This window comes from Ostrinia nubilalis, chromosome 9 (genome assembly GCF_963855985.1).
Source record: "Ostrinia nubilalis chromosome 9, ilOstNubi1.1, whole genome shotgun sequence".
NCBI classification, from domain to species: Eukaryota; Metazoa; Arthropoda; class Insecta; order Lepidoptera; family Crambidae; genus Ostrinia; species Ostrinia nubilalis.
Window position 1 is genome coordinate 469,501 of NC_087096.1, and position 20,191 is coordinate 489,691.

The 20,191-nt window shown below is 36.3% G+C and overlaps 1 protein-coding gene across 1 annotated transcript in view; it reads left to right on the forward strand.

Moving 5' to 3' along the window:
* Positions 1-20,191, forward strand: part of LOC135074353 (protein singed) — a 66,828-nt gene that overhangs the window by 35,450 nt on the left and 11,187 nt on the right. The window contains exons 4-6 of the mRNA XM_063968608.1: positions 9,796-9,943; positions 14,334-14,519; positions 16,146-16,374. Coding sequence (XP_063824678.1) covers positions 9,796-9,943; positions 14,334-14,519; positions 16,146-16,374 — 563 coding nt within the window. The remainder of the gene's footprint in view (positions 1-9,795; positions 9,944-14,333; positions 14,520-16,145; positions 16,375-20,191) is intronic.

The window sequence follows — 20,191 nt, forward strand, 5'->3', positions numbered from 1 at the left end:
TGGGCTGGTGCTGAGAAGAAGTGGCGGAAGAAACTCACTTTTGTGTCAAGCCTCTTTTTCAATAAAATACAGTAAAATACTCCTAAATCCTTTTCGAAGTGTCGTGTTCAAGTGATTCAAGTAGGACCATTAATATAATAATAATATGTGAATCCTAGTTAGTAGAGTCATTGTACTCGTATCAAAGAGTTATAACTTCAAAAGTTATTGACGTGACAATCTAAAAATACAATTTAAAAAATATCGATAAAGATGGATGGACTTTCTAGAGTTACAATGTTGTTGAGCTGTGTACAATGTACATCCATCTGATTCAAGTGAAACAAATATTTCATAAATCAAATAATATTTATACTACTTGTATAACACATTGAACATAACAGGTTAAAACAATCTTTTCTTGAAAGATTAATTGAATTAACCACAAAACAATCACGGAAATTAAAAAAACGATAATGGACATGGCGCACAATTTTTGTTGAAGATGCCAAAAAAAACTACAAAAAATTAGAATGAATACTGTATTTTTATTTTTTTGATATCTTTAAAAATGACTGAAATATTCAAGCTCAAAGTGCGCTCTTCCGCTCGGAGCGATTTTCCGCGCGGATTTTGAAAATGTGACGTAGTAACATGAAAAGCAGCATGCAAGATATTATCTGTGTACAATGGTTAGAATGGTTAGTAGGGGAGCCGAAGCGGGGATTTCGGGACTTACTAAAGAGTGGCAGACTAACATACAAGGAAATACTTTGTACCTGGTTGATTACCTCTAAGTATGAATTTTTGATATAAAACGGCATTAGTTCTTATGCCTCTCACCCAAAAAATACCTCAATTAAGCCCAAATTTGAGACCGCAGCCAAACTTTGAGTGACGATGGAAACTAGCCTAGATGGAGGTCACATGAAATTGAACTTCTGCTTCTTCATTGATAAAGACTTATCATTTACCATACCTTATCATTTTGTATTCCATTTTCAAGTCACTTTTTTTTCGCTTACTGTTTAAACAAAACGTGGGATTTTTTGAATCTCAGGTCTTTTGAACGCACATCTGAACGATGTCTGGTTTTAATTTCTTCAGTTACTCCGTGACCATGGCGCTTGCAACAGTGCCGAAATATTGGAAACTCAAAACTAAGGTACATGGTAGCAATCCCGTCAGTAATATAATAGGAAAATGTCTTGAAAAATAAGTAAATCGTATATTACTTTATGTAACTAATTTTATTATGTGGGCATTTCTCCACTAAATGGAAAATCGCTGTCCCAAGCTAAATTTATGTAGTAAACCTTAAAATTTCTCAGGTTTTTGTATCAATACCGACATAGAATTAGGTATTCTTAGCATGACATAGCATATTTAGTAATTTAATCATGGAATATTCGAATAAATAACCTCAAACGTCTCAAATCACAGTCCCCTGGTACGTCCCTTTTCCAGAATTACACATATTGTTACAAATGTTTATTATATTGCTGTTGATATTTGAATAAAAAATATCCAAATACATTAACAATAACAGTTAGCATCTTAATACATCACAAACAATGTTTACAATATAATTTTAATCAAAATATCCTTCTGAGAATGCTGTCCTCAAATTATTAAAACATTCCCCTGTTAAAATTTTAAAACCGATTTAAAGTCATATTTAGTTTTGGCGCAAAGCACTTAGATCGCGAAACGGAACGCAATAGGTGTTAAGGTTGTTCAGTTGTGTAGCTAGTGGGCAGCCGCTATTTTGTTTAATGCTACTACTGCGTCATCTGGTGAACCACGCGTCTCGGCCGTCAGTGAAAACATTCCCCTGGTGAGCCTTTTTTTTACTATTTTAAGAGTTTTAATAACGACAATTTGTTTAAATTAATTAATCTTCTAGTATGTAGCCACATAAGTTGCGTTTATTTTAATGTTTTTAAATGATATTGTTTTATGAAGTATTCACTTAAAAATAACATTCCCCTGGCGAACATTCCCCTGTCATTTCATAGCACAGGGTACTGTTCATACCACAGGGGACTGTTCATACTACTGTTTTCCTAGGTTTTGACCACTAAAATAACGTCTTTTTAGTAGGTATTATCCCAAAATTTCACCGAAAAAGAAGCTACGCGAAACATGAGAAGAATTTCTAGAACAAAAACGTATAACTGTGCAATTATGATATCATCGACTTGAAACATTACCCTAAAAGAAAAATTGAAAAAAAGAAGAAAAAAGAAAAATTTTAATTAAAATCAGATAAAGATATGAGTTGTCGTGAGCATAAGGCTGTAAAAAAGGTTTGGAGGGAGCACTGTGCTAAGTTTCGTGCAAAAAAGAAAGTCATGAAGACATAACAAATAATTTGTGTTTCTTTACGAGATCGAATCAGAAATGAGGAGATCCGTAAACGAACTAAAGTCGGTGACATAGCCCGACGGATTAGCAAGCTGAAGTGGCAATAGGAAGGCACATAGTACGCAGAACTGATGGCCCATCGGCAGCAAGGTTCTGTAGTGGAGGCCGCGTGGACGTCCCACGCTGCGTTTTACGGTACACAAGGTGGACCGACGACATTATAAAGGTAGTAGGAAGGCGCTAGACGCAGGCCGCTACGAATCGATCAACATGGAAGTCTTTGAGGGAGGCTTATGTTCAGCAGTGGACGTCCTATGGCTGAAATGATGATGATGATAATGAACAAATAATTTCGGAAGAGAAAATACCTACATCTGATTCAGAAGATTTCGCAGAAGAACATCAGGCGCCTTTAAGATCATCTGACCCAACACGAAATAACAAGAATAGCGTTTCAATATTACATTCACCAGAAACGGGGTCAAAAAACAAAAATTTGCAGTAATAACGTTTTTTGTTTATTACTTTTTGTATTTTTTTGGTTCTGTTTTAAAAGGCAGGATACTACATTTTTAATTATTATAAAGACTGACTTTAGTGTCATACAATTTAAGCCTTAAAACTTAATTGTTCGTTAAGTTTAATGCTACTGTTATTAGGCTTAAGAAAAGTCATTATAAATTAGTAATATTTGTTTTAATAATAATATTTTTTGTTTCAAAAACTTACATATTTTTATAATGGCAAAGAAAAATAAAGAGTTTGTTTACTTAAAGAAAAATACTAATTGTTTTTGTCCATAAAACATTCCCCTGGGTGGTTGCAACAGTCCCCTGTCGCAGTTTTGCGAAAAATCGCCAATAACTCAAAAACTAAGGGGAAAATGTGTGGGCTTTTTTAGATATGTATTTAAATTACTATTGCCCTGAATTTCATTAGCAAAATTTCTCAACAATTAATAAAATTACTTCAGGACAGTCTTGTATGGACGATTTTCCAAATAGCAGAGAAACACCCATGTATCATACTTATAACTAATCACTTCATTCAGAACTAGAAAACGATTCCAAGGATTCCACTTTTCTTCAATAGATGATCAAGATAAAGAGTTATTTATTATAAATTGCTCTTCCACCATTTCAATTATTCTATCTTACATCTTACTTGATGAAATCTTTTTCAATTTTATTTACATGGTCATAACATTTTCACCATTCCTCTGCACCAATTTATGAGGTACACCTGAATCCCCCGATAAAGCAGCTATTATAAGAATAATATTTAAAAAAAAACATCCTTCTGACGCAGTTAGGTAATAAACTAAATGTATCCAATTTCACTCCAACTTACTGTCAACTCAACGACGCGCTTTAAAATCAAAGATTGACTTTAAAATTATGCCTTATTTTACAATACACATTGAAAACAATGTAACTTGCTTGAGCTTTTTCGACTTTTTCACAAAAATAACAAATAGGCATGAAGAGATTACAAAATTTCTGCAGCGACTGACAGTTCACTTGATTTACGTTGACAGGTGACAATAAAGCCATAGACATTTGCCATATGAAAGACACACTTTTCCAATATTTTTGTTTGCCATGAGATTCTGGTACACCTATACCTATCATTTAATGAAAAGATAAACAAAATTTTTTCAGCACAACGAAAATCTGCTCTGGCGCGTAGCAATGCAACGTGACAACTACAGTTCGGACTTCTTTATGCGTCCACTACACATAATAAAATTCGAACTATCGCACATTTTTTCTTTTTAATTCTAATTCAGTAAAAAATGTTTTTGAAACCTTCATTCAAAATTCAAAAGTTATTATCATATGACAGAACTTATGACCAGACTAGTATGTACATTGAATAAAATATTTTTCTTTTTATCATCAAGCTTAGCAGTCTAATAAGTTACTATGACACTCAAGTTAATCCACATTCAGCACCATAGCCTCCCCTTCTACAAGGCCCTCTACAAATGTCAAAACGTCACTTAACCCTTTTAGCACCAGTTCTTTTGTTTTTGAGAAGATGTACCTACTCAATTTTTATATCAATTAAATTATAGTCCAGTCGTTTGGTACAAATTAACGTGATTACCTGGAAAGTGTTCCGTGAGTTTTGAAAATTGGTGATTAAAATAGATTTCGCTATTCTGTTAGTCTGTTAGTTAAGTGTGATTGCCGCGCTCGTTGCGAAATTGGAAAAATGCTGCCTTAGAGAAGATTTTTGATACTTACATTCTTTCCTATTTCGTCGTTCCAAATGACGTTCACTGCTGGACAAAGGCGAGAGGCCTTTGGGTTTTCCATAGGTTTTTCATAATGAACAGTCCTGCGCTGCCCGCATTCAGGTTCTTCCCGCGACCTTTACCAGATCGTCGGTCCACCTAGTAGGAGGCCTGCCCACGCTACGTCTTCCAGCCCGTGGTCGCCACTCAAGAAATTTTCTGCCCCAATGGCCATCGTCTCTACGAGCTATGTGTCCCGCCCACTGCCACTTGATTTTAGCAATTCTGCGTGCTATGTCGGTCACTTTGGTTCTCCTGCGGATCTCCTCATTTCTGATTCGATCACGCAGGGAAACCCCGAGCATAGCCCGCTCCATTACCCTTTGGGTGACCTTGAGCCTTCTTATGAGGCCCATAGTAAGCGACCACGTTTCAGAACCTTAAACTTTCCTATTTATATCACTACTAGCTTTTGCCTGCGGCTTCACCCGCGTGAAATTTAGTATCACAGATCGGCATAAATTATAGCCTATATGTTAATCTGGGTTACAAACAATAATATTGTACAGTTTCAACAAAATCCGTTGAGTACTTTTTGCGTGAAAGAGTAACAAACCTGAGACACAGGAATCTTCCTAGTTCAGGTATCAACCCACCAACATTCTTACTTTTTGTTTTTCCTAATTGTTTGTTATCATAATATTACCTATCTGTTATGTTGGTGAGAAATAAACATTACTTTACTTTATTTTAAACTTCCAGACATCCAAACTTTCGCATTTATAATAATAGTAGGATACAATTATGTAATGTAGAAACAAACAAGACAAAAAAAATTATACTTCAGCAACGCGAATTTTTTTATACTTCAGCATATTTAGGACACCCGGCAGCGTGTCCTGCCATGATCATAGAAAAAAGAACTCGCAATTTAGCAGGTACATTAATTTGACTGTTTCACAACTCTAAATCTATTTCACTTACATTACATGATCACATTTATCAAAGCTGTCTATGTCTATGTCCCAAAAATTATAAAATGAATAAAGTAGTTGTCAAAAACCTTTTTTAAGGCGGATTTTTTTCAATAAGGCGGGCGCGCGCGCGGCTATAAACGAGGTCACAAAATTCGGAAAGAACATAGCGAAATCTATTTATTCACCAATTTTCAAAAATTCCGGAAAACTTTCCAAGTAAAATTAACAAATAACTGGACTATTTACTCGTTATTGAGCACAGAGACACAAACTTGGTTATTTTTCCAGAAAATTTATATTTAAGTGCATAAATGTAAAAATGCATTGGGGGAGGCCTATGTTCAGCAGTGGACGTCCTGTGGCTGAAATGATGATGATGATGAAATGTAAAAATGGCTTCATAGTGCACAAAATTGGCAATAGGTGGCATAATAATGGTTACTTTTATAGCGCATAGTTTGAAATGTGATTGAACGATGACAACTAACAACAGTTGTCAGTTAGGTAAAATTTTATTTTAGTTGGAAAAAGACAAAAAGTGGTAAATGGGTTAACGTGCGGGGGCTGCAAAATCATGTTGTGACGTCACGCGCGAATATTGGAAATTTTTGAAAATTTTAAAAAGTCCGTAAACTTCTCGAGGCTCTATCTTCGGTAATACTGGATGGATTGAGGTGAAATAAAAACTAGTGTAATGTGTGTGATCTAAACTTTAAATTAAGTCATAATTTAACTTAATATTACAACTTATGCGTGTTGTCCATTGGATTATTTTTGTGCTTGAATAAATAAATGTTTAATAACTTAAACAGATCATAAATGAACAAGTTATTGTTTGTGTTGACTAGTTCGCGTCGCGTCATTGGCTTGTGTCTATTATTGATTGTATGTAGTTGTTCGGTATACAGGCGAAGATAACAGTTCTCTGTCAGCCATGAGTCACGACATTTCTTCAGTAAGTAAATAAAAGGGAGAAAGCGGTCTGACTCACTTCTGATTCATTGCTGCAATGCTGAAATAACATCCCACAATGTGCGGACGTTTCAGCTCCATTTTTAGCAATCCCTGAAAATAAAATCAATGTCTGGACGCAATTTTTTTGTACCTACTACCGCGTTAGTCATTGACGTACATACGAAGCTTATGGGAGACAACCTGTGTGGGGTAATATTCCTTCAATAAAAATACTAATAAAATAATCATTTCTTGTCTAAAACAGGAATCTCGACCGTGAGAGGTGTATTCTGTGGTGACATTGAATGATAAATATTAGATCTTTGTTAACCTGACAAAAGCAAGCTCCAAAATTATTGATCCTTCACGACAAGTTGTTTTAACAAGTGTTTGAGCGGAGGGGTTCCAAACTAAGGACACTGGGGGTGCTCGTATCCCGGTAGGGAGGCAGATGTTAATGGAGATTAGACTCTATCTTAATGGCACAAGTACCCGATTCACGTGGTGACCTTCAGGGTTCGAATTGTGTAGACATAGCTATAAATGCGACTGCAAATTTAATGATCGTTTGGCAAAGTTATGCCTACAGCTTGAAACCCTCTTGAGCAAAACTTGAAAATGCGTAAAAAGTGCCAGGGGAAAACTGATTGGGAAAATTATGACCACTTCAGATTCTTTAAATGCCTAAAATACCTACGTACATAAACCTCAGTAATTTTGAATAATCGTGAACTGATGAACATGTTTTATATCAAATAGTAACATAAGTTACGACTTTAAAAGTCCAATAGCACCAAGCACAATAAAAGTTGCCCACTTTACCTCTGTCGTTTTGAAAAAGCTTTGCCCCAATAGTGCCATTTGAGTTAAATGCGCAACTGGCATTTAAAACCGCAGGAGAAATGAAAATGTCACCATGTTTTTATTTCTTGTCTAATGCACACGACATTTTGTTTTTATATTCCCTTAAGTCCCATAAAAAGGAGTAATTGAGGACGAGAATAGGATTAAAATTAATAGACCCTCACGAATGATTCGCTTTGTCCACACCCAGGTGTGTTCGTCCGCAGCTTCCTGTCTACGACGCACCACCCTCGTCGCCAGACGGCTTTCAATTACCTCGCATAGGGTATAGACTGTGTTGCCAGTCGCCTTTTGTTTTGCTTTCTCATCGCCTCACAATGGTCGCCGTTTGCGGTGACTGCTAGTTTCTGAAGGGCACAAACATGTTTCCTGGCTTTAGTCCTATGGATTATGGTACAATAAAAGTTTATAAATATTACCTTTATAGGTAGGTAGTTCCCCACTTTAAAAGCAAACTCAGTAATCTTAATGTTGCAGCGGCTTAGCATTCAGCAATAAAACGATTTCTATTGTGCAAATAACAGTTATAATGCGCAGTCATTTTAATACGAATGCTGGTTAACGTTCGGAAACATCAAGTAGGAACGACGCAAGCTTTCCTTTGTGAAGACTTCTTGAATTTTGAAAACGCTAAGTCAGCATCACTTCATCTCTACAGTTAGCTACTTTTTAATGAAAATGAGTTGAATGATACTCCGCATAATGTTCAATTTGCGTTGGAGTATGGAAATAAGAAAGGGGATTCTGAATAACGGGCTAGCAAACAAAAAGTAGTAATTGGCGTCAAGAGGGGAGAGGAGTGTCGTTCTTTTGCTAATAAGCATCTTTGTATCAAGAAGCGCTATGATTAATTGATTTGATGTAATATTTCGATAAGGTAGTACAATGTGAGGTACCTACCTAGTTCTCATGCTCGCGTATTTGCTAATGAGATCGGTAAACAAATATTTGCCAAGAGAGTATTTGCTTATTGAGATTTATGGTCTTTGCTTTTTAATGAAGAATGTTCACTAATTTTGTTTTTTAGCTTTCTGTATTCTCTGTTAAAAATAAAAAATACACGTGAAAGAATTATTTCGATACGTCAATTAGTTTCCAAGATATTGAATTTTAAAAGTGCGGGCGGCGGCCGGCCCGCCATTTTATGCGCGTGACGTCATATTACAACGACTGGCTCATATTTGTATGGGTGGAATCTTGCAAGCTGAATTAAGACCCACTTCCAGGCAACCGATTAACCTGAAATGTCGCAAACACATGTGATTTGGATGACCATGCAATATTATGATGACATGGAGCTGATCTGATGATGGAGCTGGAAGGTGGCCATAGGAACTCTATAATAAAACGACTTAAATGCATCGAGTTTGGGCTCGTTCGTTTTGTATTGATGAGTATTTTAATTCTATATAGTAATCGGGGTCTAATGATGGAGCTGGAAGGTAATTCGCAATAAAACGACACAATCGCATCAAGTTTGGGTTTGGTTCAATTTTAATTTCTGTGATGGGTCTGGGTGTTAATATGTACCTATAATAAGTTTGTATTTACAAAAAAAAAAATTAAGTATGTTTATATCCGTTTTCTAGTGAGTGGACGCTGTGAATGTACGTCACACGGGGTCACGTGACCGTCGGCGGGACTCAATATTTAAGCGAACTTTGAATGCCTATAAAATCATAACTACTGGGTATTTTTGAATGAAATAAAAACTTATGTATTTGTAAATGTAAAAGCTTAACTGTAACATAGGTTTCAAGTGATTTTGCATACCTAGTAACATTCTCAATTGATCAATTTCTTGGGACTTCATTCACCATTGAATGAAAATAAGGTCGCACATAAATATTACTAAGGGCTGGTTATATTGTAGGAAAGATGCCTTAATTCCAAAGGGTCATTTCGTGATTTCGTTTTTATTAAACGAATGAAGCTGGTATTCATTCCATCTGCGACTGCAAAACAATAAAAGAAAGAACCCGTCTGTAGTAATAAGTTAATTGTCCGTCGCCGGAGGTAATTGACTCGCGTGTTTGCGGCGGGAGCTTTGTTTATAAACACAAACTTTTTCATTGCCACTCTGAGGAGCTTTCGCAATTTTTCAACCTGTTATCCAAACAGTTATTTATAGTCATCAAATAGTTTTAGTTACTAGCGTACTTTTTCTTAAAATCTTTACAACGTCTGACTACTAGAGTCAATACAATAGAATAAAAATAATAGAGTCAAGAGCATGGTCATGATAACCTTGTTACGTGCGACTGACTGAGATTTTAATAAAAAATTCTATATCAAAATCTTGGTGGTCATGATGAATTAGGTTGTCGTTTGCCCGTATTACAATACAACTACAATTTAATTTACAATTAAGTGGGATTTTTTGTGCAAATTTCTAACATAAGTTTCCCCCGGCAGCGTGTCAGAAGACAACAGCGGGCGCTGGGCGCTGAAGAACGTGGAGCGAGGCTACTTCCTGGGCTCCAGCTCCGACAAGCTCACGTGCACCGCCAAGGTGCCCGGCGACGCCGAGCTGTGGCACGTGCACCTCGCCGCGCGCCCGCAGGTGAGAACTCAACATCATCATCATCATCCATCACCCTTGAAAGCCTGAGCGCTCCTGCACACGACGCCGCCGCCGCGCCGCCCCCGCGCCTTTGCACTGTTTATACGCGCCGCGCGGGCAACACTGGCCCATTTATGGTCCCGAAGCATTGGTAGAGTTAATACTGGGACTGTAATATTTGCTAAAATAATCATAATCATAATCATTTATTTATTGCTTCATAGGTGGTGATCTTAAACTTAGTCTCAACTTATGACCCTGTAGGGGTGTTGCTAATCTTGTATCGTAGGTACATTACTAAATATTCTACAATAGTTAGTAATAAATTAGTTATATGAGTTTTCATCAGCCGCACAGTGTGTTATGGGACTGTATAAACGGACATTCTCATTGATTTGATGAAACGTATAGAGCTCAGTTATACAAACATGATAGTAAAACTCCCGTTTGAAAATTCCACGTAGTTTTCGCGTTATAAAAATTCAAAGTTACCTATTTTTTTACTTCAAAATTATGCAAAAATATTCTCACTCGTTAACTAATAACATTTAATTCAGAATTGTTACAATACTTCATAGAGCTCTTAAAATTACACGTAATAAGCGTATTAAGTGCTTCGTAAACGCATTCAGTTAATTAGGAAAAATTATTTTAGTGATTTTTGTTTTTATTTTTTTTCTCAATTATACCTTAATATATGCAAACATTTTGAATTGCAAGATATAGTCTGATATTTAATATTATTGTATTAATAAAATCAGCTTTAAACTCGGTGATATATTTGAGAAAAAACATAAAACGTCTTAATAAAATTTTTACGAGTCTAGGGTCGACAATTTTGGAAGGAATAATTCATGTCTAAAAAGTTTCAAATCCCGCCTGTTATGTGCATAGTGTTGAAGGTTCTAAAAAGTCACATTCACATTGTTTTTAACCGACTTCAAAAAAAGGAGGAGGTTCTCAAGTCGAGTTATTTTTCTTTTTTAACACTCTTATATTAACTTAAGTTGTATGTAAGTAACTAACTAAAAAAGTATGTAAACTAATCTAGGAAGTCGAAATTTATCCTACCTTTAATAATTTTCTCATCGATTTGAAACCTATGTAAATCGAATGTCAATACAATAATTTGGTACAATCGAGCTGATGATATTTAAACATCCAAAAGAAATATTGCTATTAAAAAGTGATGGGAAATTTACAATTCTATATTGCGCATATTTTCAATTTGATTTTCCTCAAATATATCACGGAATTTAAAGTTGATTTTTTTTATGCAATTAGACTAAATATCAGACTATATCTTGCACTTAAAAATGTTTGCATATATTAAGATATAATTGAGGAAAAAAATAAAAACAAAAATCACTAAAATCATTTTTCCTAATTCACTGAATGCGTTTACGAAGCACTTAATACGCTTATTACGTGTAGTTTTAAGATCTCTATGAAGTATTGTAACAATTCTGAATTAAATGTTATTAGTTAACGAGTGAGAATATTTTTGCATAATTTTGAAGTAAAAAAATAGGTAACTTTGAATTTTTATACCGCGAAAACTACGTGGAATTTTCAAACGGGAGTTTTACTATCATGTTTGTATAACTGAGCTCTATACGTTTCATCAAATCAATGAGAATGTCCGTTTATACAGTCCCATAACACACTGTGAGCCGGGCTAAGGTGCGCGCCGTGATAAAATCTTATCGTTGACTTAGTCGACAATGCCATACATTTTTCGTGTAAAATCGAAAAAGCCTCGATAAAAGTTTATCATGGTGAGCATCCTAGAATTCCTAGACTAGCATAACGTCAGTTTTGTGTTTGCATGACCATACACTAACACGGGAGACTAACATTCGACTACAAACGTCATTATTTGAAAAAAAAAATCTCATAATTTCCACCGCAGAAGGACCCACTTTAATTTATCAGAGACAAATTGAAGATTTGGTTACACTTCCATTTGTCATCATCAGGGCCCACCCTGGCTGACAGGTTGAGGAGATGATGTTTGTATGACAGATTGAATCAGGTTGACAGTTAGGCCTACTCTGGTTTAAAACGAATCGCAGTTGCACTGCTAGACATAGGCATAGTTGAATATAGCAATTAGCAAATAAAGATAATTACATTAATAATTCACGCTGCACAAAAATTAATCACTTTAATTAGTATGTAAGTATTTGTTTTCTACCTAAATACGACCGAATCGTGTTAATTCTAGTATTTACTTTAAATAATTGAGTGATACTGAAAATGTATTGAAAAAGAATAATTATAATGTGTTACCACGTTAACACCTTGTCACGTGAACAACGGTATTTACTGCGATGATTTATTGATGTTGCTCGTGTTTACCAATTAACAGTAATCAAGAAGCAATTAGGTTTTTCATAGAAGCTACAATTTTCTATTCCACCTCGATGGATTTTAATTTCTCTAGCTGTCAATAACCACAAGATAAAAGATCTTGTGTACTACGAAATCAGTACGGGACGCATATCTCGTCCCTCCATTGCAACTCCTGTGTAGAAAGAATCTACAACCTGACCACCAATAAAAAAAACTCTTAAAAAACTCATTTATTTCATAGGCTTTGAAAAAGCACTTTTACTACCAATAAAATGCTACCAGTGCGCGGCTAATTTAGTCCCTGAGAAAATAAGGCAGTCTACTCAAGGTATAATAAATAGCTACATTTTGAAAACTAGTAGAACACAACTTTGTAAGGTTAAGAATTCTGCAGTCTATGCGTTCGTTGTCATAACCCCAAAACGAACGTGACGGAATGCCTCAAAAGACATCAACAGACAGCACTGGTCAAATAACGTTGATCTGCATGCCGTTACAAAATGCAAATGTCACGATGACTGTTCATATCTGGTATTAACATAATTATACATACATGATATTAAATTTTGGGAGAAATTCGCGTTGCGTAAGTTAAATGCTTGACAGTGACGCAGCAAGATCGGCTTGCCTCGATGTGAAACCAGCGCATTCCCGCGCTATCATGGTTTCATCTCGATGCGCGGGCGCAGCGCTCGTGACAGAATGTCTCGCGATACCTAATTGAATCCTGTCAACATGATGTGGATGCGCCAAGTTTGCGTTAAAATGGGTGACATTGACATTGATGACAGCAAATGGCGAAAAAAAATACGGAACTTGAGGAGTGTGTTGAAACATTAATTGCTTGAATTTGAAATTATAATGCTTGATTGTTTGATGTTTCAATTAATGTTCCATAACTATCATTAGGTTTCAGTATTTATGATTAGGTAATAATAAACGGTAGAACTACCCCATATTTTTATTAGTAGTGTTAAGTAAAATAAGTGCTTCTAAATAATCCCATAAGAAGTTTTAATAAGTAATAAAATACTTATGAAAATGATTAGGTATAGTAGAAAACAAAAATATGTATAAATCCTTTAATTAAAAAAAAATACACCAACGGAGATGGAGAATATCTTCTTTCTTCTTACCCAATTTACAAAATAATCACTTTAAACAGTTTATGAAAATAATCTGACTGGCCCCACACTACCGAGCAGCGCCCACCGCCTTCGCCAAGCCGCTAACAAACGGTCGCGAAGCTGCGGTCAACTGCATTGAAAATAACTGCACTACATTCCGCGATGCGCCCGCGCAGGATTCGGAGATATTCCGAAATTAATGATAAGAGACACGCGGAAAGATATAAGAAGCTGCAGGAATTTTGTTCCAATTGCGTGGAAAATAATTGTGAACATTCTCCTAACAAGGGGTTGATGTAATTGCGAGCGACGTGTCGCGTCGCATTATTGCATTAACCTAATTAATTGCTAAGCTGCACGCATACCTGCACTTTTAATGGCATATGAAAAAATAAATTGAAAAGCATTCCTTATGAGTGTAATTATTTTATTATGAAAATGAAAAATAAAAAAACAATATCAAGGAAATTAAATAAAATTAAAAACCAAATAAACTGTAGGTAGCTTCGTTATTAATTTTTTTTTTAATATGTGGGTGTGGGAAATTCTAGATTATTTGTAGGTAGTCGCTAAAATTTGCGTCGTTCTGTCAACCCGTGTTATAAATTCATGGGATGGATTTTTTTCTTGGTTGTGAAAGTGAATGATTGATTAGTGAATTTTCGTTGTGGACGTGATTGCGTTTAGATCCTTGTGTAGCAAACATTTACTTACATGTAAGTTTAAACTTTTGACGCTGACAACAACAATTGACGCTGACGACAGACGCCGCGTATAGCATTCTATTTTGAAAGAAAGAAAGAAAGAAAGAAAAAATATTTATTTGGTTCTAAATGATACACATTGACATTAAAAAGTAAAATAATACAATTTTACTTTATTTCCTGACCATTCTACTTCATCCCCAGGTGAACCTGCGCTCCATCGGGCGCAAGCGGTTCGCGCATCTATCCGAATCGCTGGACGAGATCCACGTGGACGCCAACGTGCCCTGGGGCGAGGACACGCTGTTCACCCTGGAGTTCCGCGCCGACGAGGGCGGCAAATACGCGCTGCACACTTGCAACAACAAGTACCTCAGCGCGGGAGGCAAGGTCAGTCCCTGTCCCTTGCCCAGTAGTGCCCAGCACGGGAGTAACGTGAGACCCAGGGGATGCCACATGCCCTAGGACGAGGATCCCCTGTTGACGCTGCATCGCTGTGTCCCAGCCCTATGACAGTTCTTACGTTCTTAGGGCTGGGCTCTGTAGGGGTTTGTACTGTTTGTAAATCTACTGGGACTAACAAAGATCTACAAACCACCAACATGCCCTGGGGCAGGTAGATTCCTATCGATTCTTGCTCGTATTGACGGTGCCCCAGCAAACATACAAAATTGGTGAAAACGTCCACATAAAATAGTTTATAAGTAGATGCCAACTTTACCGTAGCGGGAGAGGAAGCTGTAGGACATCGACTTACAAACAAAATGTATTCGTAAATGTGTAATCAAGAAAATTTTAAATTAAACGTTAGGTACCTATAACAAGATGCTTTCTGGTGTAGAGTTAAAGCGTGTAGTATTAGAAGAAGCTGAGAGATACAATGATTTCGTGTTTCTATATTTGTCAACACAAGAAAATGCAGAGGTATACATAACTTTATGTAAAAGTTTTGTATGGCTAACATTGGTGACATTCTCTTTTCTTAAGAAATAGTCAACAATAACAAAGTTACAGACGTAGAAAGCCTTTCCACCCGTTCATTAATAAACACGAGTGAGATGAATGCATAAGAATACAGTCAACGGCAGTTAACTTGACAAATTGCACCTTAAGTATGTGTTAATATGAGCCAAAGAAAGGCTTTATTTACCGACGTGTTGTTCCCACATCAACGCCGGCCGGACAATGAATCATAAACGTTAGAAATGTGTTCGTCGTAAACGTTTGTATAGCTTTATTTTTTATTCCATTTGTACATTGTACGAATAGGCATAAGACCAGTTTTCTTTCAAGACGTTTTATAGCTTTGAATTGCATAATATCTTAGCCTAAAATTATTTTATTAAAGTTGTCTGGAATCTCTTACAAGGATTTTTTTTTTACTTTTAATGGTAATTGGTGTAATTATTTGTCTAGCGTGTTTTTTATCGTTTCTCACTGAAGCTGCGAATAGTCAGGTAATTGTGATAGATCTAGATCCGCGCTGGGTGGTCGCGTGGAGGTGATAGTGATCAGCTCTCGTGGCTTGAGTCGTGTGCAATTGACCCACATTCTCTTCACGGGAGGCTTTGCATGCAAATCTTTAGGTGCTTATTAAACACAATCAGTTTTATTAACTAGTAATTTTGTAGTGCTTGTCTATTTTTCTGTTATCTCCTTTGTAAATAGGATAGTCATTTATTCAACTTAGGGGTTTTATAGATTCGCCAATCCCATTTTTTTAATGGATAATTTTATAAGTTATACCATGATAAAAATGTAGCGTATTGGTAAAAGAATTTCTAGACTCATATAGCTTGTCTATATTTTACAAAGAAATGTCCTTTATTGACTCTATAAAACTGCCAAAGGGTTACAAAAAGTTGCCAAGTTTTTTTCGCCACTTTTCTGCACCCTTCGTTCAACATATTAACCCAAAAGTAGCGGACTTGTATACTTGTGCCTGACTTTTCAGGCACAAGCTCTTTAGCTTACGAAGAGTTTGATAAGTGTACTAAAAATTCCGTTTCCCCACAGCTCCTAGACACATGCACACCCGTGTGCCTGTTCAGCGCCGAGTACCACTCGGGAGCCCTGGCGCTGCGCGACGGCGCCGGCGCATACCTCGCGCCCATCGGCTCCAAGGCCGTGCTCAAGACGCGCTCCACCGCCGTCACCAGGGACGAGCTGTTCTCGCTCGAGGACAGCCTGCCCCAGGCCGCCTTCGTCGCTGCCCTCAATGAGAAATACGTCTCGGTCAAACAAGGTCAGTGCTCAAGTATTTGGCGACTCTATCTAACCGTTCATGTTTAAAAGGCTCTGGAGGCACGTGTATGAGAACCCACCCAATCTCAGCAACAGCAAATATGAATTGCAATTATTTTGTCAATACATGTATGACTCCAACCATTTTTTAATTTAATAATTTATTTGCATTAATATGTTTCAGCGCGTAGGTACATATAATTATTAACCCTATAAGGGTGTAGCAAAATTAATACATTTAACATTACAAATTATTAATTAAGTACTTGCTTAATTAGGTAGAACCTAGGCTATCCCCAGAGGATGTAGGCTCACTTCACAGCCAGTTACCACTTATTTATCAAGGATTAGCTGTCATCGTGAAGACAGTATCCCAATAGCCAATTTTGCAGTAATTGTCACTGAAGTGAATGCACAAGCCAAATAAGTTTAATTAGTTTTAAGACAATAATTCGGCGGCTTGGGGCATAATGTTCAACTATAAATAGTTCAACTTATATTATCTGTGGTTCAACTATAGGGAAAAGGATCATCAGGATATTTATTTACTAGGATAGAACAAACAGCACAGTAAAAATGTAGACGTATCTACCGTAAAAAAGCGTAGTGATAGTAGGGAGCACGCTACTTCCGTGCGCAGTCTTCTAATAGACACCTAAGTATTTATTTTCTAAATCGATATAGAAAGTCTCTTTTAGCAATTCGTTAACTCCAGTTTTTGTTTCTAAAAATGTAGAAGCAATTATGATTAAACGTAAAAAATAAACTTTTCTTTGATGTTTTGTTAATTCTAATGGCTGATTCAAATCACCGATTAGATGTAATCATTCGGAGTAAAAACCGACTTGTTGCGAATTGTAATTATTACATTGCAGGTTTAATTACAGCCTCGGAGATGTACCTAATCTCGATGTTCTATAATTCCAGAGGTTTGACATCGTTCGAAGAAATTGTTATTTGCGGAAGATGTCATCTTACAATTAGTGATTCCAAGATAAGAGGTGTACAGACAGAGGAACCTCTTTTGAAATATTTTATCAAGCTATTATACATTTTCGTAGCTTGCATTGTATTAAGTATCCACTAGCTTTCCGCCCGCGGCTTCGCCCGCGTGGAATTTTTCGGTTTTTTATATAACCTATGAAACTCAGCAATAATGGGGCTTTTTATTGGTGAAAGAATTTTTAAAATCGGTTCAGTAGATCCCGAGATTACCCCTTACAATTTAACAAATAAGTATACAAATACACAAACTTTACCTCTTTATAATATTAGTATAGACTAACTAATTACTTTATAACGTTGAGTGCGCTGTTGATTGGATGCATAATAGGTAATACATGATTTACATAAGATCATTAACTGCACTGTGCATAATGCGTTGCGTGGGCCGGTCTGCATCAAGCTTTAGGTTCGTGATGCGCGGCAAATAACCAGCTTGCCGCGCGACTTCCTTCGCGAAAGTTGATGACACAGGAACTGATTACTTCCTACGCTGATGAAGTCGTCAGGCCGATTGGTTCCTCTTCGCAGTTCATAACGATGGCTCCGATAATTTATGGGTAGAACATGGAACGGAAAATGTGGCGTTATGTGTATGCGTGTTTGGGAGATATAATTATACATCGCATGCGTACACAATAGTTTCAGGCCTATCTTGATTGAAAATCAAGCATAGGTTCAAACAAAATACTTATATCAATTTAACCAATCATAGGCTTGAATTTTGAGTGATTCGATTTCTTAATAATGAGCCTCAATCTTCACCAACAGTGGAATAAATGAGATTACAACTATACTAAACACGATACCTACCATTTATCTTTTTTCCGGAAATGAAAATCATTTTTCCTACAATATCATTGTTTCTTAGAAGGCCGAAGTTGTTCTCGGTTACTGCCTCCGATAATGGTCGTTACTTAGCAGTTTCTGACGCCTGCCTCTCATAAAAACTGACACCAGAGTTTAATGCCTGTAAGTAGTTTTTAAAGGTGTTAAAGTGCTAAATTGTAAACATCTATGCATAAGTGTGTACTTGCTAAAGTAAACGAATAATTAAGGTGTCCACAGCCTTGTTATTTATTTCTTTCAACCTAAATCGTAAGTAGTTCATACAGATTGATAAGCCCGCCCTTTAGTCATGGTCTCGTGCATAAGCTCGTTTTAGAAGCTTACCCACTTGTGCCACCTTATCTGAATTTGGCAGTTCTGCAGAATGAAAAGGTATTCAATTCGCCAGCTGTGTTCCATTGTCCGTTTCTTGGAATGCATGCGCTCTACGTTACGGCCCGCATTGTGGTATGTGTCACAACAGTAACAGTACCATTATAGTAAACTGTACGAATATAAGTAGCCGTCATCAAAGTAGACTTTAATAAATATTTTTACGATAAACTGACACCGTTCTTTCCTACGCAAATAACGGTGTTTGATTTTACTATTATGTAGGTAATTGCCACTAATTGCATATCATACGATTTTTTAAAAGAAATCATAAAAGTTTCCAACTTTTTTAGACATAATTTAGGTGGTCTATCGCGAGGTCATCTTTTCCAGGAGTCTGGGATAGGACATTGTTTGAAATAAAAAAAGAAAAGTCGGTGAAGATAATAAGATTATAAGATTTATGATTCACTAGCTTTTGCCCGCGGTTTCACCCGCGTGAAATTTAGTTTGTCACAGATCGTTATAAATTATAGCCTATATGTTATTCTGGGTTATAAAAAGTAATATCGTAAAGTTTCATCAAAATCCGTTCAGTAGTTTTTGCGTGAAAGAGTAACAAACATCAAGACATCCAAACTTTTGCATTTATAAAATTAATTATTAATTAATTATTAATTAATGATTCACTAGCTTAACTTACACCTGATCAAATACAAGTGACTAAGATTATTTTTCAAAATCTCAAATATTATTTTCAGAAGTCAATTTGTAAATAATGAATAATGAATGATATAAAATTATCATTTTCTAAAAGGCCATAACGCCGACCCCGTTTTAAACAATCAATTAGAAACTATTCCAAACACGTCAAAACTCACACTTAAATGCTAAAAAATAAACATTGGTCTTCTTTTCAAGACTCTAAAAAAAGTCAACCTGCGCTCTACGATGAGTTTATCTAAGCTATGTAAAGGTAAAGTTAAACACTCTTGACAACAGGCTGGCAGCTGTGTGCACGCAAAACCGCACAGACTTAAAGGTTGGTCGCAGTTAGTTGCGGAGGCACGTAGAGCCTCTTGCGGCGTGGAGCAGCGACAAAACACTTGTCAGCACTTTTTTACTGAAACGCATAAAGTGGGTTTTCATCGTGCTCTTTTTTGCTGCAATTCACACCTTTTTACTCCTTAAATAAATAAAAATAGAGAATGTTTTAAAGAATCAAGATCTCACCCTATTAAATCACTTCTCGATATTATTATCCTCTAAGCTTGCAAAAAGCTCACAGCAAAGCTAGTAGAGCTTTTTGCTAGTGCTTAATTTATTTCTAAAAATGTTTTGGGCCCATTAAATCTTTGACCATTAATGTTAAAGCTGAGACAACTTCTTCAGGATAAACGCCAATTTACAAACATCATAAAGCCTCATGGGATATTTTTTACCGATGTGGCTATATGCGGAATGTGTTGTGTCGTAATATGACCTTTTCATTTAGAATAGCTTAATTAAGAGTTTTATTTAATTTTCATTTATAGTAAACACGTAAATGATGTAACATTATTCGTAGTCTTCCAGTTGAATCCCGCTCCATCCCACACACCCCCGCAGGCACTTAGCGTTCGCGTCACGAGTCAGATCTGCGACTGTCCCCGTCA